At 34.5% G+C, this 20,503-nt stretch overlaps 12 protein-coding genes and 2 non-coding genes across 14 annotated transcripts; 8 read left to right on the top strand and 6 right to left on the bottom strand.

Moving 5' to 3' along the window:
- On the bottom strand, positions 1–878 carry NEPG_02155 (uncharacterized protein; the record flags this gene model as incomplete). The annotated part of the gene is made up of 1 exon (XM_013204528.1): positions 1–878. One exon carries the CDS (start codon positions 876–878, stop codon positions 63–65), a length of 816 nt encoding a protein of 271 aa, XP_013059982.1. The 3' UTR covers positions 1–62.
- Positions 879–1,657: 779 nt separating this feature from the next.
- On the top strand, positions 1,658–4,933 carry NEPG_02154 (uncharacterized protein; the record flags this gene model as incomplete). Its single annotated transcript, XM_013204527.1, has 1 exon — positions 1,658–4,933. One exon carries the CDS (start codon positions 1,658–1,660, stop codon positions 4,931–4,933), a length of 3,276 nt encoding a protein of 1,091 aa, XP_013059981.1.
- Positions 4,934–5,249: 316 nt separating this feature from the next.
- NEPG_02153 (uncharacterized protein) lies at positions 5,250–5,555 on the top strand (the record flags this gene model as incomplete). The annotated part of the gene is made up of 1 exon (XM_013204526.1): positions 5,250–5,555. One exon carries the CDS (start codon positions 5,250–5,252, stop codon positions 5,553–5,555), a length of 306 nt encoding a protein of 101 aa, XP_013059980.1.
- Positions 5,556–6,170: 615 nt separating this feature from the next.
- NEPG_02152 (uncharacterized protein) lies at positions 6,171–6,962 on the top strand (the record flags this gene model as incomplete). Its single annotated transcript, XM_013204525.1, has 1 exon — positions 6,171–6,962. One exon carries the CDS (start codon positions 6,171–6,173, stop codon positions 6,960–6,962), a length of 792 nt encoding a protein of 263 aa, XP_013059979.1.
- Positions 6,963–7,712: 750 nt separating this feature from the next.
- NEPG_02151 (uncharacterized protein) lies at positions 7,713–8,239 on the top strand (the record flags this gene model as incomplete). The annotated part of the gene is made up of 1 exon (XM_013204524.1): positions 7,713–8,239. The coding sequence occupies one exon, from the start codon at positions 7,713–7,715 to the stop codon at positions 8,184–8,186; it is 474 nt and encodes a 157-aa protein (XP_013059978.1). The 3' UTR covers positions 8,187–8,239.
- A 157-nt stretch (positions 8,240–8,396) lies between these two features.
- Positions 8,397–9,851, bottom strand: NEPG_02150 (uncharacterized protein; the record flags this gene model as incomplete). The annotated part of the gene is made up of 1 exon (XM_013204523.1): positions 8,397–9,851. One exon carries the CDS (start codon positions 9,849–9,851, stop codon positions 8,397–8,399), a length of 1,455 nt encoding a protein of 484 aa, XP_013059977.1.
- A 30-nt stretch (positions 9,852–9,881) lies between these two features.
- Positions 9,882–11,646, bottom strand: NEPG_02149 (uncharacterized protein; the record flags this gene model as incomplete). The annotated part of the gene is made up of 1 exon (XM_013204522.1): positions 9,882–11,646. The coding sequence occupies one exon, from the start codon at positions 11,644–11,646 to the stop codon at positions 9,883–9,885; it is 1,764 nt and encodes a 587-aa protein (XP_013059976.1). The 3' UTR covers position 9,882.
- Positions 11,647–11,742: 96 nt separating this feature from the next.
- Positions 11,743–11,826, bottom strand: NEPG_02723. The gene has a single exon. It is a non-coding gene; the product is annotated as a tRNA-Leu (tRNA).
- A 58-nt stretch (positions 11,827–11,884) lies between these two features.
- Positions 11,885–13,019, top strand: NEPG_02148 (uncharacterized protein; the record flags this gene model as incomplete). The annotated part of the gene is made up of 1 exon (XM_013204521.1): positions 11,885–13,019. The coding sequence occupies one exon, from the start codon at positions 11,885–11,887 to the stop codon at positions 12,914–12,916; it is 1,032 nt and encodes a 343-aa protein (XP_013059975.1). The 3' UTR covers positions 12,917–13,019.
- NEPG_02722 lies at positions 12,927–12,998 on the bottom strand. Its single transcript has one exon. It is a non-coding gene; the product is annotated as a tRNA-Asp (tRNA).
- Positions 13,020–13,234: 215 nt separating the features above from the next.
- Positions 13,235–15,934, top strand: NEPG_02147 (uncharacterized protein; the record flags this gene model as incomplete). Its single annotated transcript, XM_013204520.1, has 1 exon — positions 13,235–15,934. One exon carries the CDS (start codon positions 13,235–13,237, stop codon positions 15,932–15,934), a length of 2,700 nt encoding a protein of 899 aa, XP_013059974.1.
- A 698-nt stretch (positions 15,935–16,632) lies between these two features.
- NEPG_02146 (atypical/ABC1/ABC1-C protein kinase) lies at positions 16,633–18,214 on the bottom strand. The gene has a single exon (XM_013204519.1). The coding sequence runs from the start codon at positions 18,056–18,058 to the stop codon at positions 16,664–16,666; it is 1,395 nt and encodes a 464-aa protein (XP_013059973.1). The 5' UTR covers positions 18,059–18,214; the 3' UTR covers positions 16,633–16,663.
- Positions 18,215–18,367: 153 nt separating this feature from the next.
- On the top strand, positions 18,368–19,555 carry NEPG_02145 (uncharacterized protein; the record flags this gene model as incomplete). The annotated part of the gene is made up of 1 exon (XM_013204518.1): positions 18,368–19,555. One exon carries the CDS (start codon positions 18,368–18,370, stop codon positions 19,553–19,555), a length of 1,188 nt encoding a protein of 395 aa, XP_013059972.1.
- A 180-nt stretch (positions 19,556–19,735) lies between these two features.
- NEPG_02144 (uncharacterized protein) lies at positions 19,736–20,368 on the top strand (the record flags this gene model as incomplete). Its single annotated transcript, XM_013204517.1, has 1 exon — positions 19,736–20,368. The coding sequence occupies one exon, from the start codon at positions 19,736–19,738 to the stop codon at positions 20,366–20,368; it is 633 nt and encodes a 210-aa protein (XP_013059971.1).
- Between the last annotated feature and the right edge of the window lie 135 nt (positions 20,369–20,503).

The raw sequence follows: 20,503 nt of genomic DNA, 5'->3' as shown, positions 1-20,503 counted from the left end.
AATTATATCGAATGATGATGTATTAGACTCTAGATGCTTTTCTTCTTCTTCTTCTTCCTCATTTATACGAGCAGTCTGTTGTAAGCCATTTTCTTTTTTAACTTTGGTGAACTGCTAGAGTCTTTTTGTTCCTCCTTTTCTTTTTCTTTAGTTATACTAGAAACTGCATCTATTCCTCTAGATAGGGATGTAGTCTGCTGGCCATCCAAGCCTAATGCAGCATGTGAAGTAACAGGCCCTGCACTTAATTGTGTTGGTTTATGTGCATAAACAGTAGTGGGTTCTGTATATTTTGGCGAAGAATCTATAGAAACTCTTTCGTCATTAATATCATCCTCTAACCGTGGATACAATCTGCTTCCACTGGCTGTGGATTTTGTAGGTGCAGCTGCCTTTTTAGCCAAATCATCTTTCTCAACATTTACTGGGGACTGGGTACTTTGAGTTTGCTCTTCTAGTTTTTTATAATTCAAATCGTGAATATTACCATGATTTTCTTTAGTAGAAACATTGCCCAATGACGATGTACTGTTTAAAGTGCATCTATTGGATACTCCTACTTTAGAAGTGGCTAATGTTGTCGGCACCACTTTATCATCAATGGGTTTATTAACCATATAAGGATGTGGATTGATAGCAACAGCAGCAGGCGCCACTATTGGTGTAGCTTGTTTTTTGTTCTGTTGTGTGGATGGATCGAGGTTTTTTTGAGCACTGGTAGATGGCTTTATTATAGTATTTGCTGTGCTATCATATGCCTCGCTGCTAGTTTCACTTTCACTTTCACTTATCTCTTCTCTTATTTCATATACAACTATTCCAATTGCGATCAAGATGCATAGTAGGAATATAATTAATAATATCTTAATGCTTCTCATTATAAATTAGTGATTTATCAGACTATTTATACTTTTGTCATTTAAATAACTGGTTATTTTCTATTTAAATTAAACAAATGATATCTTCAATTTATAACTTCTATGATTATAGCACCACAGTAGTTATACGATTATAAACCAATAAAATAAATTATGAAAGAACAAATAAATATATTTGTTGTATATTACAAGTGAATATATCGGTATAAAATAGAGCTAATAATCTCTTATTTGTCTATTTATACGTTATTTCTAACAGAAATATAAATAATTCTTGTACTTTGATGCTTTTTATCTTGTTTGATCTATTTTCTAGTAAATGTACAAATAGAATATATAAGAATAAAAACCAATAATTTATTTTTCTATACTTGCATATAATTCAATAATTATGGCTAATAGCCCAAACTATTATTCCTTTGAGAAATAAAATAAAATTAGAACACTACTAACTGTACTATATAAGCAGAACTCCATCTGTTGATTATACGAATTTGAAACCCGGCTGTGTTTATAGAGCAGTAGTATATGAATATACTAATTATTTTATTTTAATACTTATAAGAATAAGTATATTTTGTCTTCTGAATAGAGAAGTCTCTTATATTTTATCTAAATATACATTATTTTATCATGTTCGGGTTATACAGTTGATTATATTGGTCCAATAATTCTTCTTATATTTATTTCTTATGATATGCAAATACTTTATATTAAATCATTCTAGTTGAAAATAAGATATATACTGGTTTAATTTGTAAAATATGAAAAATTCACAAATGCTCCGAATAATTAAAAGAAAGACAATAGTTCTGTTTATTTGGTACATGTTAATATACATAACACAACTAAATGGGTTTAAACCCATTGTTTCTGCTTCCAATTGGGAAGGCGAGTATACATTAAATAATAGCACAAGTAATAATTATTTCTTACAGCAAAGTTATTCTAGCAACCAACCCGAAAATGTGTCTGTGAATAATTTAAAAGAACCATCTTATGATGAACAACCAATATATGGAGAACAAGAATATAATTCATATGATATTCTGGATGATTTTTTAAATGCCAGTAATGATTTGCCAGAAGACTTAGATAACATACCAGTTTCAAATCTATTTGATCCAAATTATACAAATAATTCCTATAACAGCAGCTACTCTTTGTTAAATAGTGAATATTCAAACAGTTCATATATTGGTCAAGATAGTTCTTTCAATAATACACTCTTCAGAAATAACTGGGTTGAACCAGAAACACCACATACATTTGGCTCACCTTCTACAAGTATAAAATATAACCCAGAGAAAGAATATACACTACTTGAATTAAATAGTACTAATCTTGCTTGTAATAATATACAACCCGAAAATATATCTACAAATCCAATGCCATATTCTCCTCCTGCCTGCAGTGAAAACAAAAAATTGTCTAGAATCACCAAGAGTCTAGAAAGCACTCAAACAACAAGTACATCTATAGATGGAAAACAAAAAAATCAAAACTCTGAAAGTGCTATATCATACATTTCTATAAATATAAATTACAACACTGTTAATGAATTAAAGAAAATCTCCTTTATAACGTCATCTATTCGAAATTCAGACGAGTATAAAAGTATTGTAACAGCTCTGCATGATTATAAACTAAAGTATCTAGAAGATGTAAAAACCGATGAAGAACAAGAGAATCCATCCATTCTATTATATTTTGATTTTATTATAGATAGTAAATCATATACACCCGAAATTGATAACACAACCCGAATTACTGATCAATATAACAATGTATGGGCATATCTGTGTATGTCTAAAAAAGAAACTATAAAAGAAAGAATTAGTTTTATATGGTGTCTATGCAGGAATCCCCAACAAGAAATCAAAATGTTCGAAAATTGTAATTTGTCCTACTATCCAGGAATTTTAATAGATTTAAATATCAAGTGTGCGTCTTTTTATAATATTCCTAAAAAATATTCTATACAAAACAAATTGGTAGAACGCGATGCAAGCACGATTACACTTAGTGATATATACGCTAAAAGAAATATAAATATTCTGTGGCATGCAGAAAGTATGTTAATCTCTCATAATAATCAGATCTTACAGAGATTTTCTAATAATATCTTGCAAGAAGATATAGAAGACTGGAATCTAAAACAGCATTTGCTATTAATTCTATGCATTCCAGAAATATATGAAGATCTTTTTTATATGAAATATGAAGATATTGGTCTGCTAAAACAAAAAATCTTGGTCAGCACTTTTAATAAAAAATATGAAAACATATGGCGTCGATTTTGTATTATAAAATACTTATATGGAAAAGTTCATAATGACAATATAATTATGCGTATCGCGTACAAAAACATACTAAATATTAAAATCAAAAAATCTATACGCAACTGTGATGGTATTAGTGTGTATGAAACTGCATTTAGCACATTTGCTTTTTTCTATAAGTATTCCTTGCATTTATATACAAAAAATACAAAACTCGACACAGCTAGTCCTTCTTTTTTAGATATGAATAAAAACAGCTGCCCGTATATGAGAAAATATACAAAGATGCATTTATCTAACCAAAACCTATATCAAGGAAAGAATGTTATTTTAGCAATTAATACCAAAATGCTGTTTCTGTCATTTAAATACAATCGCACAGAGAAGAAAAGTAGAGTATTGGATAAAATAAAAGATAAAGAGACTATCTATGCATATAATAGTAGGAATTACGCGATGCTGTCTTATACACAGCACTATCATGTTCAGCTTGTAGATAACAGTACACATTGCATGCATGTTATACATCTTCCCTTTTTTGTAACTACAGAGAATGGCACTATATCGTATCACTATATACACACAATTGAGGAAATTGCAAAGTATATAATAGACACATTCTATGCTGTAATTATAAATAGCAATAAAAACCCGCGCTATACTATATATCCATTTAAATACAGCAGAAAGGATAAGACGTGGTCAATGATAACTAGGCCCGAGCCTAAAAAAGATCAGATTAAAAAAAGAAGACTTGAGAATAGCGATGAGATATGTGACATGGACAAGACCGTAGAAGAGATGCACAATGATGGATTCAATGTTGTATTCTACTACATGAAAAAGAATATAGAAATTACTGAGTTTGTGTTTGCACAGTTTAACCCTATTGATGCAGAGACAATTAATGCTGCATATAGAGAAAACGAAGCAGAAGCAAAGAAGTTATTTGATGGGTATGTGCCAAATAATGATGCACCACGAATCCCACTCTTTCTACCTAGACTAATGACCTCTGCAGTGCATTTTGGTCCATATGTTCTAAAGCCAGAAAAATATAAAATTATATCCAACGAAGACTACCAAAACCCAATTGCCGTTGAATTTTTCAATTGGCTGGATGTTTTAGTCAAAAGAAAAGATCTAAAACTTACAACTATAGAACTACTTAAAAAGTTTAGACATGAAATATACTATTACAGCGATTTCTACATACTAGGTCTAAACACTCCATATGAAGACTGCGGCTGCTATGGCATGGAATTTAATCAAAAAGAATTAAAAGATGATATAATAGAGATGTCTTGGACCACGAAAAAACAACTTGGTATAGGAGAGTACAATAACTACAGCATTAATATAAAATCAAAGTCGCAATTATATACTAATATGTCAGATCTGGTGAGAGCTTCCCTGATATCTTCGTTCTTACAAATAATTCAAAGAAAGCATGTGTCACAAGACATGCTTCGTTATGGAGTATGCATATATACAAAAAAAAATATGCCAAGCAAAATCTTTACAGTCTCTTTACTATGCTCAGAAATGAAAACCCGCATGGAAGGCTTGTTCTGTGAGGATCATGAAATGCATCATATGCTTAGCCCACGATTAAAAGAAAACACTCAATACTTAAACAATTTCCAAGATATAGATACTTTAGATGTTTTAAATATTTCTAAACTATACATAACCATAAAGGAAGTTAATTATACAAAGTCTAAACTCGGTTTGCACTATACTATCCTAAATTCACTCTTTAATAGCTATTAATAATAGTAAATTATGTAAACAATCAAATGCTAATAATGTGAGTCTACTATTTAAGCAGGCATAAAATACTACTAGTTAATAAAAATCATAACGATTCTCTATTTTAATTTTATTTAGTACAAGAATATTCTATAATATTCTCTTCCTATATGCCACGCAATAGGTTATTATATACAGAAATATAAATATGTATTATAGTTGACTAAATACTTTTGGTTCAAGTGTTTTTTAGTTGTTTTGTTTATGTGTTATACTCTGGTGTATATAATTGTTCAATTGGTGTGGTTTATTTCTTATATAATTCCTAGTCATTATAATGTTTAAGTTATATTTATTGTATGTTTTATTATTAAATATAAGCTATTCTATTGGTTTTAAATATTTTCATTCTTTTATAAATAATCCTTTCACTTTTTATATTACAATGGAATTATATACGTGTTTATTTATAATTTACAACTATAACAAAAAAATATTAGTAATAAGATACATATGGACTATTACTGAAGAAACAATTATAACCCGAATTATTGTGATGGCACCACCACTCATGGGCTTACACATGAGAGCGATCCTTCTACGCACCATCTTGCACAATGATGCCGCCATGATAAAATGTTAGGATCTAAGAGTCAGTATAACAACTTTCGACTATTTAATCGAAACTCTTCTCTAACTTAGGAGGAGACTTTGGGAAGCATCGACAGCTAACTTCAGCGCCAGATCTAACACAGCTGTGCTTTAGGACTTCGAGTTCGCACAGGCTTAGGTCGCTTTCTAAAGACAATAAAGAGCTCTCGCCTTTCACACTCTTCTCTATCTTGGTTACGTAGCAGGGTGGGGATGGCGTTACTCCTCGTGAGTACGTCAAATACATACTAAGACAGACACAAACCAGATGATATATAAATTATTAGAACATTGTATATTTATAGAAATATCAATATATTAACATAAGTATAAAAATATATTATTATAAGAGGGTGTGCGAAGATGTGAAATTGAAGCAAGTATTTAAGATGAAGATTATACTATAACCCGAGATAATAGGCCAAACCGCAGGGGATTAAACCAGAAAGATTTGAATTTAGTATTATAAAGTATAAATAAGAAATGTGAATTAAATGAATTTTAAAGCTTACCAAAAAGTATTTCTAAGAAACAATTCAATATAAAGACAAAATTTGATATATCTAAATATAAAAACATATAAATAGATAAAATATTATTTTATAGAATGAAAAATTGCAATGCAGCTGTATTAGAGAGCATGGACATAGATATGAAAAAAATAGAAAAGCCCTACAATAAAATCAAAAAAAGGTTAAATAAAGAATCCGTTCAAGGCCTAGCAGAAATGTCTTTGGGCCTAGACGAACCAGAAGATTTTTCTACTAGAGATGGAGTATATGCCAAAACATGTATTGGAATAGCAAGTGATGTATATAAATACTTTATTTTACCCATGATGCTTTACTATAGTATAATGATCATTGCAAAAGTACCTTTTGTTATATTTAATGGTGTAGCAGCAGGTAGAGATATTGCTCCAGATAGAAGAATCGCATTAAAATCCCAATTTGATGACTTTCCTCTTTTAACTTCTATATTTATGCTGTGGGGCATAATAGTTTACGCTGTAGGCACTATTAGGTATATGACAATTTGGAGAAGTAAATTATTTGTGAACTCATACACTATGTCTAAACCGTGTGCATTGCTATTGGATAGTTTATTTATTGGGTTAATTGTACTTTGGGGATTGGCAAGCTCAGTTCTTAATTCTGGATATAGTTTTGTCATAGATTTATTAGTTTTTGTGGCAATGCATATATTCCAGCTTATAGTAGGAGTTATATATAAGTGCATAAATACAAATAAGAACAATGATCTGTCTTTTTCTAGCTTTACTGGATCACGCTTCCATGTAGGATTTAGTATAACACACTGTATAACAGCAATTATACTTTGTTCTATCTTTATTGTAATAATGCCTCAATCACTAGAGTCATTAAGCAATTCAGCATAAGCTTACATGCGCATATTATTTATAATTTATATTTGATATATTATACCTACTCTGTATTAAATATAAATAATGTAAATTTATTTTTATTCTTCTAGTAACAATAAAATACTATTTATGCCTTACATATTATAAATATTCTTAATAATACCAGTATATTAACAGCATATGAAGTACAAGAAATGAGCACGCAGTACTCACACACTATTCATCTGGCTGAGCATCCACACATCTTATACCAACAAATTATTATATATTAAACACAGTATATCGTATATAAAACAGTTAATAAAGAACAAAGCCAGTACAATCTATAGTTATGATGATAAATTCAACTATAACCCGAACTCAGATAGTTTTATATGAATACTTTAAAATATAAACCGTAGATTGTACATAAACACGGGTGCAGTACTAAATATACAGTAGTATATAAATAATTATTTATAAGAAATCAAGTCATTTATTATTATAGTATGGAATAAATTTAAATCTGTACACATTTATAATATAAATAGAAAATAGTAATAAACCAAACAAATCCAGGAATATAAGAATTAATTAAATGTAAACAATTCAGGTGTTTTACTTAATTAAGCAAATTTACTTAATATTCACGTATTCTAGATTATACAGTTAGAATAAGAAATACAGTAATTATCAGATAATTACAGTATTTAGACATTATATTATTATAAGAATATTCTATTATTCTACTGGATGAACATTTATATTTGTATAAAAAAATATTTAATGAAGTTAGTGATCACTACGGGGACATTTGGATTTAATGCACTGATTGATGAGATTGTATATTCACTTGATATAATTAGTAAGAAGTATAATGAAATAGTGATTCAATATGGAAAGAGTGAACCAGACTCATTGAAATCACTGGATATTCATAACAAAACATCAATACATCTCACAAAGACAGCATATTATACATCATTTACTGAATTTATACGGGGTGCAGATCTTGTAATTACGCACGCAGGTACTGGCACGATTCTTTCTCTGCTTACACATTCCGTTCCATTTATAGTTGTTCCAAATGAGTCATTATCAAATAATCACCAGAAAGAGTATACAGATGCACTTGCAAGTGCTGTGATTGTATCAGACATTAAAAGAATTACAGAAAATATTCTAAAAGAGAACAGGCAAAGTCATACACTCAATGTATCTTCATCTCTCTGGGCAAACCATTTTATACCGCTGTTATGATATGTATTACTACAATATATGTATACAGAATAAATATACAATAGTATCGCACAATTTTCAGGCTATAGAATATTCCATATAATTTCCGGGTGTTTAGTGATGTTTAAGAGAGGGCATTCTTATAACTACTTATTTAAGCAGTTATTTATAGGGTGACAAGAAATGAATTATAAATTATAAATACACAGAAGCACAGAAGTTTAAAAATATTTAATACTTTGGTCTGACGGAAATAGAGGAGAGAATCTCATTTGCAGTTATAATCTTATTGCTTATAAGCAAAATATCATTCTTGGGGAATTCTTTAGTAAAAAGCAGAACAAGGGCCCGATACTCAATGAAACTTATTCCACCGCCCATAAATACAATTATGGTCTTTCTATTGCCAGGAATATTACGTACAATTGGGTATTTAGTGGTGCTTAGTCTATTGTTTTTTAAATCAGTAATTATTCTTACTAATTCAGGAATATATCCTAACTTTCTGGACTGATTACGTTCATATGATGGCCTTCGTAGGTTTTGGTAGTTTTTTATGTATGTCTTTGTGAATAATTCTATTTCTTTTTTGTATCCATCGAATAGTATCCATTTCTGCTGTTTATCCTTCCAGAGTGTTTTTAGAATATTGGGTGATCGGGCAGTCACCTCGCATAAATACTCTATTAGAGCAAGTCTTAGTTTTTGTTGCTCAGTTGCATCCTTAATAGATTCTAATAGGTTTATCGGCACATCTTCAATTAGATCAGCCATTGCTTCAGAGACAGAATCATTTTCTACACAGGCATTGGATATTTCTGTTATGGCCTTAAGATGCATTGTTAGTCGGTTACTTTCCTTTGCTTTGTTTTTAACATTTGTTATAAACTCACCAGCTAATTCTCTTGACACTTTTACATCTTCAAAAGAGTCTTTTAGTCTTTCTGTGGCGTACACAATATCCTTAAACTTACACTCTTTAAAGAACTTATCATCCCTTGAAATGCACAGATTATTATGCCCCCAGGTGATCATTCCAGGTTTATACTCTAAATACTCAGCTGCCATGCTTTGGTACGTCCATGGGTACATAATGGGAGTGAATAAGTCAACTACTCTGTCAAGTATTAATATGTCAGAATTAGTACTTTTACACTTAGCCCCAGCGTCAATGTACATCGCTGTTTTATAGGAAAGTTCCGAACCAAACAAATACCGTATACGCGGGCTAACATTCAACCCCTTTAACAGACATGCAAGGGACTGTGCTATTTCCTGATCATTTGTGCCGTTTAAAATAATTAGATTATCATCCACTGGAATGCCCGGAAAGTATAATTCTTGTAATTCTTTAATTATCCCGTTTATGTCCTTTTTTGCTATTTCTTCAATTTCAGCATCTGATAATTCGTCTGTTATAAAGACATAGTACTCTTTATAAACTTGTTTTTGAACTTCTTCAGCAAGAAGGGGCAAGCTAGTTTTGCTTAGAATGGCTACACACGACACATCAATTGGCTGCCTGGTACTTCTAATGGTTTCAAAAAGAAAGAAGTCATATGAAAGTAATTCTGCATGGGATATAATGGGGCTGATAGAATCCCGGGTATACTCGTCTAGGAGTAGTGCTTTAATACCGTCCCCTCTTCCTAGGGCATTCCTTATATCTTCAAGCAAAGAATCCATATAAACATAAACAAAGAGAGATTTATTTTCCTTATTCTGTGAAACTACTTTTCCAGGGCGTGCTATTCCAAGAGTCTGAAAAGCCCTTTTCTCTCCAATGCTTTCCCCAGATGAGTTTATCGCAGAAAAGGGGCTCTTCATACTTCCATGAGAAGTAAGTAGATGCAGAGTTTGCACTAGCCCATGTTTCCGTGGTAATTAGCTCTGACTCACTAATATGCGTGTCAGATGCAATGACAGATTTATCTCCTATGGTGTAAATGGCTCTTTTTTTCTCTGATGCCCGCAGTTCTGCTAAGTAGTACTGGATATCAACTGGCTCCTGTGTAAAAACCTCAATTAGATTTATTCTAAATCTGAACCTCTGTGCGCCTAAAGCATAGAAATCAGAGAATGAAAGAGGGTGCCAGGCCCCATGCATCATATAAGGAGTCTCTCCGGCAAGTTCCATCACGTCTTTATACATTTTGTATAGAGACTCTTTGTTCTTCGTTGGTGTTCGTATGATTACATTGTGTCCTGCTTCTGTTGTACTGTCAAATTTAATGTAGACTCCATTCTTCTTCATTAACCTCTGAATTGATTTTCCGCCGTACCCAATAATTCTCTTATGGTGCTTTTCATGGAGGTAGAAGGAGTGCTCCGTTGGAAGTTCATCCTCTATCATGCTTAGGGAGAATTCAGCATTATGCGACCCGCCCTGTATTAACACAGAAATCATTGCGTCCTTTCGTATTGTTAGGTTACAGTCACTCTCTCTGGCGACTTTGTTTAACTTGCCATTTTTCTTTCCACAGATGAATTCTTCAATTGCTGGAGGTATTAAAACAGAAATTTCGCACTGCATGTCTATCTCACGAAGAATCTTTTTTACTTCGCATGCCTCGCCCACAACAAGAATATAACCAGGCAGATTAAACAAAAACACTTTTGCCGTGGTGTACGGGTCAATCCTTTGAATTTTCAAGGTTATAATTGATATAAAGAGCATTTCCATCTCAGAGACCGCATCTTTCAACAGTTTCTTACAGAATCCAGTCATCTCAATAGATGCCGTAGAGTTTAAATATGAAATGTTCGTTATGTACGTTTCATTCTTCACAAGAATATCTTCAATAGAGAGCCGCATGTAAGTTAGCGAGTATAGCAGAGACACTTTGTCAACTACTAAATCTTTCTTAAATACGGGAGTCTTTGGCTTTGAAGCACTTATGTACTCAGAGGAGGCAGCTGCAAGAAGAGCATTACTGCAAAGTATTTTACTTTCAAAATAGACGTGTCCACCACTGGCCAGAATATCCGCAGCATGAACAGGTGTGTTTATTAAGGAAGGTGCACGGCCGTGCATCTTTTCAATGAGCTTGTACATCTCAGTCCTTGTTTTAAAGACTTTCTTCTCATTTCCTGTTATGGTCACTGTGAAGTGCGACTTTAAGAAGTTGTAGTGAATGGCTGTGTTATTCCAGGAGGATATCTGGTCAAACTCCATAAGAAGGTTGTTCTTGTTACTGAGCAGATACGGCGGCAGTGACGTACAGATAGATATGTTATACGCACTTGATATTTCTGTAAGGATGATTTCCAAGTACTCCCCAGAGAAAGTGCTAATTGAAATTTTAGTGCCAGAGTCCTTAATCCTGCGGTATGAGAGCTTTGCTATTTGCAGCAGTTTTTTCTCCAAGTCATTAACGAATTTAATCAACTGCCGCTCGGAGGCGTCTGTTAGAAAAAGAAAAAACTCAAAAGTGTGCGTTTCTTTAAGCGAGTATTCCGCCATTGGGGAAGAGAGAAGCATGGTTGAAGAAAAACCGCTGGCTGTATATGTGCGGAGTGTGAAACAGGATTATAGCATGCACGAATGGGATGCGTGTGCGTAGACCAATAGCAAAAATGACAAGGGGGGGATTCGAACCCCCGCCTTCATACGAAGACTAGGACCTAAACCTAGCGCCTTGGACCGCTCGGCCACCTTGCCCTACAAATATGAAACATTCCACGGCCACCTTAATAAAAGAATAATATTTTTGTTTACTATGAAATACAAAGAAGGAATGCCACTGACGAGCATAGGCCAGGCTGGCAATCACTTACTGATGGGCGGGGGTGGAGGAAACCCTCTTTACGGATTCCCGAACAGGTTAGTACTAGTTGATACAGAGTTTAATGAAGTATGGTCACAGACAGTCAAGGAGATAGTTGTCTCTGCGAAGGTGTACAGCAACCGGTATGCGATTGTAGAGTACCCCGACTCATTCGAACTATTTTTCATAGAGGCCGGGAAGATAGAAGGCCCTTTCCCCCTTTATTTCGGGATGCACTCACCCGTGATAGTGAAGGACGTTCTGTACTACGTAAGGGAGGGCCGGGTGTACAGCGCAGAGGTCTCAAAAATAAGAAAAGAAAAGGAAAAAAGGGAGACGGCAGAAAAAGAAGAAAATGAAAAACGGGGCAGTGATTTAGAAGAAGAAAGTGCAGAAGTACGGCTGGGAGAAGGATCGAAAGTCCGGTCACTTTACACAAACGGTGCATCGGTTCTTTATACAACGGCCAAGAACGGTGCCCTATTCCTTACACAGGAGAGCGAGGAGCAGGTCATGCTTGATGGAGTGATTACTAATTATACAGCGAATAAGTCATTCGGGTACATTATCCAGCTGAAGGATGACGAGTCCCTTATAAACATGACGCACAACGGCCGGACGTGGACTGTGATTGAGCCTATGTGCATTACCGTACACTCCACGGGAGACGGTCGGTTTTATGTGGGCACGGGCACTGGCGAGGTGATTGCGTATACGGGCGGGGTTGAGTTATGGAGGAAGAAGTTATTCCCGTCGCCTGTTTCATGCATAACGAGTGCCCAGGGCGTATTATACTGCACGTGCATTAATGGGCAGGTATCAAAGACGTCTCGAGACGGTGCGATGCGCCGGGTGGTCAAAGTGGGCTTATTATGTGTTGGTTTATCTGCGTGCCTGGGTGTGACGAAGTATTATGCTGAGGCGCAGGCGTCGAAGGCCATTGCGTGTGTGTACGGGTACATTCAAGCAAAATTCGGGAAGTAATAAAAAGGAACTCTCTCACAGGGAATCGAACCCTGGTCCCCCGCGTGACAAGCGAGAATGATAACCACTACACCATGAGAGATCCATTAAAGATATACGTATACACAGCATGTGCGCATAATAACTCAAGAGTATATTCTTATTTACTGCTGTTGTATTTACCATATAGAAATAAATTTAATTGGATCAAGTATTTAACTTATAATCATAAACCGTACAGATAGAATGTATAATTAGCACGAATAGGATTAATTACCTTAATTACCTTAATTATATTTCCATATATAGAAACTCAGTTATAAAAAATTTGCAAATTTCATGATGAGAGTATGGATGATCATTAATATACTGCTACAATTAGTGCGTACAAGGATGGAATTATCTGACATACAGGATATACAAGGGACACTCATTGATGATCAGAACAGGTTTATAATTAAATCATCAGGACCACTCAACCCATTACATGGATACATTTACATTAATAGGTCATATATGCATAATAAACGGTTTTACTCACCTGAAATTAAAACCAGCTACACCATGAAAGTATCCCAGAATAAGAGCAGTACCACACCAGAATACGTATACACAAGAACCCCAGTACACGATAAAGTATACACAGACTTACGCACAGGAGGTGTAACTGAGAAGTATTTAGGGAAGTACCATACGAGGATACTTAAAATGTTCCCGTCATGTGATGGGGTTATTTCGATTACGTCAAGTATACCTGACTCATTATTTACGTTCTTAAAGGCCCAGTCGACTGTACCGTATACTAAGTACATACTTGCATCATTATTACTTCTAGGGGAGGGTGCAGACATTAGAATACGCATTGATTACAGTGGGAGTATAAATAGACTTATCCTGTATAACAGAGACAGCACTAAGAAGTTCATTAATGTCCCGTTATACGTTAGGGTTACAGATACAGCCACAGGGAGTATTAAGGACAAGTATCAATCAGAAGTTGTAGAGACGGTTAATTTCTTTGTACAGTGCAGGACCCATCCGCACTTAAGGAAACAGGGCGAGTTCAGTGAGCCAATTACAAGGGAAGGTTTCTTATCGGGTAAGTTCATGAACAGTGCCCGGTTCCTGATCCAGTCGTATATTTTCGAATTTATTCAGAGCCGATCGGAGTATATCGAATTTATACGGGCCGTGTATGAAATATTAGATGACCACCTCACAGGAGAGTCCGTGCATAAGAAGAAGTCTTCATGGCGTAGATTATTTAATGCATGCTTCACATATAAAGATGATTTAAGCTCAGAAATGGCGTATGTCATGCCGTTTTATGCGATTAATAAGAGACTGTCCCTGTATAGAACATTCCCACTTCAAGCCCATGGACAAGTACCTACACCAACAAGAGTCCCTGTTTATATAAGACAAGATCGGGCATTCTCCAGGGATAATAACGAGCAGTACAGTAATTGTGCAGAATCAGCTATTCTAGGCCTATTCTACTGCTTAGTGTATGATGAGCATACTAATACGTATACAACAGCACACATAAGGAGTGCCTCATCAGACTTAATTAGATTCTTTAAGGTGTACACTGCACCCAGTGACTGTACAGATATGGACAAGCACAGATTATGGTGTACAGTCGTATCTGATTTAGAGGACATGCAGGTACAGTACCGTATACGTAATAATAATATCATGAGTGGCCTCATAAATATTTACAGGGTTATAGCAGGCGTAACCGGGAGGACACTCGAATTATCCGGGGCACTGAATGATTTACACAAACTAAGCATTAAATCAGTCCTATCTGAGAGTGACACTATTTATATACAGGAGAGTATTAAGTCCTTATTACTGCCTATATGTACGTATACAAGCATACGTATTATATGTACATCCATGGAGTGCACTAAACTAGCAAATGGTTCATCAGATATAATCGGCAATGTACGCATAATATTCACATCTACAGCCGGGTTACATAATGAAGTATGCTTAATGATCCAGGATAAGCATACTAAACTTACCTTAATAACAGACAACCACAATAACACACAGATAATTAATGAACTAACCCATCTTATGCATACGTATACGGGTATAAACTGTTTTATAGTGTACCTCATCACAGAGTGCATTAATAATGAGATTATACAAGTATCTTCAGGATACGCACATGAACCATACGAGTCCATTAATGAGATCAGTGCACTCATCAGGAACCAGGATAATTCAAGTGTATTACGTACATTCCTGTGTAAAAGTATCAATAATATCGAGTATAAGTCATTATTCATACTGGCATTCTTAACACAGACACTGTCCGTATACGTACCGTATAATAATAACGTACTAAGGTTCACGCATAACCTTATAGGGAGTACTTCATTAGATGATACAAGTATACGTAATAAGATACTGTATGGTTTCATATACAATAATAACCATAAAGTATACTACCCAGATGTAGAGTATACAAGTACTGATTTATGCAGTATTAGTGTACATGAAGTATCTTATATATATAATTATATAATGGGATTGAGTGTGGTGCCCATGGTAGAGTGTTTATGTAGAACCGTACAAGTATCTAGACCAGGCACGTATGTATATAATATACTGTATGGTAATTTACAATCAGAAGTATTCATATATAAAGTAGTTAAGACTGGTTGTATAAATCAGTTAGTCAGTATATATAATACGATTACTACGTATAATACAGATAGTTTATGCATTAATCATACTGTATGTTGCTGGTTTACGTATATATGTATACATTATTCATATAAGTATGATTATATTAAGTATATATACAGTATTATACTATCAAGAAGAGTGCACAGAGAGGCAGTTAATAAGATGATTAGTTCTGGGTACATCAAGGAAGCAGCTTATAATTTCAAAATGGCACGGGATGTGCTGTGTACAGGGAACGAGTACAACAGGATTATATATGAAGAAATGGATAGGGTCATAACAGATACTAATAATCAGTACACTAAGCATAAGAATGGGCATAAATTAGTATTTTAAGCATAACCCGATATAACCCGACATAACACATGCACATATACATATATACATACTATATAATGCCCTATACGTACCTATTATACTATACCATGCACTATATATATACACTATATATACACCTATTATGCCCTATACGTACCTATATATACATGCTTATACATGTGCTATATATACTTATATACCTATTATACACCTATATACATGTAATTATTACTATGCCGTATATATACTTATATTATATATACCTATACGTACCATATACACCTATATATACTATACCATGCACTATATATACTATATAATACATGCCCTATATACTATATACACCTATATATACCTATATATATAATATACTTATACTATAGTATGCCCTATATATACTTATACATACTTATACATGATCTATATGTACCTGTCCTATTATGTACTTATATACATCTATACGGGTTATATACCCTATATGCACTTATACACCTATATCATGCCTTATATACACCTGTCTTATACCACTGATATTCCATATCCCCTCCATATCTTCTTCTCCTTCTCCTCCTTCTGCTTATCCTTCTGCTTATCCTTCTTTATTCTTATTTTATTAATTTATAATTTATTAATAATTTTGTTATATTTTGTTATATTGTGGTATAAATTATAATTCCGTTATTATTTCTATTTTAGGTAATTTTTAATATAATAAGCTTCCTGATTTTCTATTTATTTCCTGATTTTTTATGCAAATTTTTTCCACTGTCTGAGCAGATCTAAATAATCAACTGTGCACCCACTCATTACGGCCATTCTCCAGTCAAACTGATTTATCCCCTTAAGGTGGTTCTGCATATAAATAGAAGACATAATTATATTCGTATACGATGAGTCTAAGAAGACTTTATGCTGCCTCGCTAGAAAGTAGATCTTAAGTGCCCTGTCAAAAGTGCTCCATTTCTTATTACACATACCCCAATAAGAAATGGCACTTTTTATGAAAGTGTCCTTCTCCTGTGGTGTATGCTTATTAAGCATGTTCCTGTCTATGATCAATGAGAGTGCACTCCTTTTATGGCCTAAGCAGATGGCTTTAATTAAATCTGATAGATTATTACGCTGTGTTAGTGTAAGACTGTGTGTTAGTCCTGCGTCATACACTATAATTGGCGTATGCATACGTGAACTACTTGTCTGTGCTGTACGTGCACCTGTGTATACGGATAAGTTCCCTGGGTGTAAATCGGAGTGAATGAACCTGTCCTTGAAAATCATTTTCATGAACATAATCAGGAGACTCTTTGAAGTATTCTTGTCCCATGGGGGTATCTTAGTGCCTGGCCAGTACTCCGTGAGCAGGATCCTTTTAGTCGCCAGGATGGGCTTCGGGAATATAAAGCTGGGTCGGTTTATGAAGTAAGACAGTGCTTGGTTTATGACTGAGCTGTTTTCGACTGTGGACTGATAATATGAGAAGTTCCTTCTGAACTGGTCGGTGTTCATTTTCTCCTTTCTTAAATCCATTTGTGCGTGCATGTTCTGCTTAAACTCCCTGTAAAACCGGGTGGCACCGCATACCCATGAGATAAATTCAAGGACGTGGATGTCCGTGGACACACGCACTGCCGTGCTCTCATCAATTATTTTTAGTGCATAGTCTTTATTACCCATGCGTACCTTATACACTTGTGATATACACCCAGCACCAATTCTTTGTTTTAATGCCGTATCTGGCAGTCGGACACCCACTTCCTTATAGAGAATGTCTAATGGATGGTTTTGTAGTTTAACTTCTGGTGCTGAGTCTTGTATACTCCGTAATTTTATGATTAATTCGTCTGAGAAGACTTCTGTGCGCGTGGATAGGAACTGGCCCAGCTTCATTATAAGGGGACCATTTGTTGTAAGTGCATTGAACACGGCCGATGCACCGAGGCTCTTTGAGATACAATTGGCACTTAATGATACAATTGTATCCACCAGGAGGAACTTTGCCATTCTACAACCAGAACGTATATAATCGTATGCAGTGACACTTTTATCGTGCTTATAAGTCTTATTTATGGACTTATCCACTGCATGCAGTGACTCTATGAGTGGTGGTGGGTATAAAAGGCTCGTGCATACTGGATATTTCATATGAAAAAATTCTGAGTGTGAATTACCCCGGGGCTTAATGAAAAGTATTCTATACGGAATTCGGGTTATATCGGGTTATACCGGTTTAATTAGTAATATACACCAGGAGTATGGACAAGTCATTCTGTATACGTATAATCAACAGAATATTTAACAACCCGATATAACCCGAATTATAGTGGATATCTTATATAAAGCAGATGACCGGAATTTAAATTTCCGAATACTTCTGGGATGGCTAAATTAATTTTATAATAATGCCTGAATTAGGAAATTTCAGGTTATTTATATGCGTAATAATGGGACTATATGAATAAACCAGAAGAGAACGTACAAAATACAGAAATTATCAGAAATGAGAAGGTTCCTGATACATCCAGGAAATTGCGTATGATACAGAGTATACCTAATACTACTACCGGATACTCTCATAAGGAGAGTGTTCCTGAGCACATGTATAATTATATATGGGCCCATCTTCAAAGTATTGAATTTAAAAAGGTATTTGCAATTAGCACTGCATGGTTATTACTGATACTTGCCACAGTGTATACGTGCATGAACACTCTGGAGAAGTTCGGGTATTCACTTGTTTCATTAGGGATGTTTCCACTTCAATGGGTATCCAGTTCATTTTTTGTGGTATGCACGGGTATATGCATATTCTTAAAGAATACTAAGTACGTAAAAGTAGCAAGTACAAGTATAAGGGAGTACTTGGCAATTATTATACTTATTCTTATGTTTATAACGAATATTACTGCATCCCGTAAACCCACAGGATTTTATGCGTATGATATTCTGTGCATGGGGTGTATAACAGGCATATGGGCATTTAAGTCCACATTTACTGATTCAGCCATAAAAGGGTACTTTATAAGAAAGGCAGTCACTATTTGTATGGGAACTATCCTTATAATATGCATGGTATGCGGGTATATTAGTGCGTATTATTACAGCATAAGTATTACTCCTCTTTTATGCAGTACATTATTCTTATCTGGGTATATAATGAGTCTTTTAGTGGTTCAGTTCAATGGGAAGTTCAGTTCAATCGAAAGGATAATTACTGATGATATGGTGAGGATTCTATTTTCTACGGTCTTTCTGTTTTACATTACCATGCTTGGGTTTAATTACAGGGTAGCTAATGATATGGCCATTGAGAGAACCATTATTTCACCTACTCTTATGACAATAACAACACTTTCTATTTTACAGTTACTAATTAAAAGCTGTGAAGCAGATATACTCTACTACTCTATAAAGAACAAGTACAGGCACAGGCAACCACCTGCACATTATTTATACAAGATAATATTTAGGTCGATGGTTGGTCTTTTTATTATATCGATAGTCTTAGTGTTTATTTTTGATACGCGGTACAGGATGAGCGTACCAAGTTTCTTATCTTCTAAGTCATACGCACGCAGTCTGAGTGCCTTAAAAATACCATTTGGTGTTTCTGCTGGTAATGCATTTTCTAAGTACAAGTAGGTTTATTACTTATTGTGTACAGGATATTCATAATATACAAACACTGGCGTATAGACTCAATTTATGGTTTGTATATTGTTCCTGGGAGTCTACCACGCCCTGGATACTGATGATGGTTTATTTGTTTATTTGTTCATATGGAATATATAAACCAAACATTCAACACAGCCCTGTACGAACATGTCTATAAAACACTTATTAAAGATTCAGGTATTTATACTATGTATACTAATTCACTGCACCAAGAACATATCTGCTCTTAATTTACCAATCTTAAATGAATCTAACCCGAAAAAGCCAAGTAGCCTATCCCTGCCCATTGGGGATTTCTCCTCAGATGAAGTTATCCCGATGAGCAAGAAGTCCTCAAAGAAGGGTTCTTCTAAATCCACGAAGAAACAAGAATCTTCATCGAGTGATGTGGAAAGCACTGAGGGTGTAAAGTCAAAAGGTAAAAGTAGCACTAAAAATAAGTCTAAGAAGTCCAAATCAGGTTCCTCAGATAAAGAAGAAGTTCTTTCTGACTTAGTCTCTGATAGTGAAAAGCCCGAGAAGGATGCACCTGACGGTAAATCCAATTTTTCATTTACATCAGCAATTGGAGAATTCTTTAGCAAACGGATTGTTCAAATTATTTTAATTTGTATTGGGGGCTTAGCAGTTGCTTCTGTTTTAATTTTTATAGGGGTATCCACGATCTCAAATTATATATCAGAAAGAAATAACCGGCGTAAGTATACGGCATCTTTAAAACCCGCGTATACCTCAGCAGGCACCAAGAAAGAAGCTCTGCAAGCTGCAATAAATGTATAATTGTTTTTTATGTAAGTAATCAAGGCATTATCGCGGTATAACCCGAATTCTGAATATTTTAAAGCCGTGCCCATATAGAAACAGCGCATTATAATACCACAGCACAGCACAAGGCATAATAAGCACATAATACGT

The sequence above is a fragment of the Nematocida parisii genome (genome assembly GCF_000250985.1).
Source record: "Nematocida parisii ERTm1 unplaced genomic scaffold supercont1.5, whole genome shotgun sequence".
Taxonomy (NCBI): domain Eukaryota; kingdom Fungi; phylum Microsporidia; genus Nematocida; species Nematocida parisii.
Note: the sequence above shows the minus strand (reverse complement) of the source record. Positions and strands in the feature narration are given on the sequence as shown.

What these genes read in the sequence shown, in the direction of transcription:
- NEPG_02146 (XM_013204519.1), bottom strand. Translation starts at nt 18,058, where the DNA reads ATGAAATATCCAGTATGCACGAGCCTTTTATACCCACCACCACTCATA.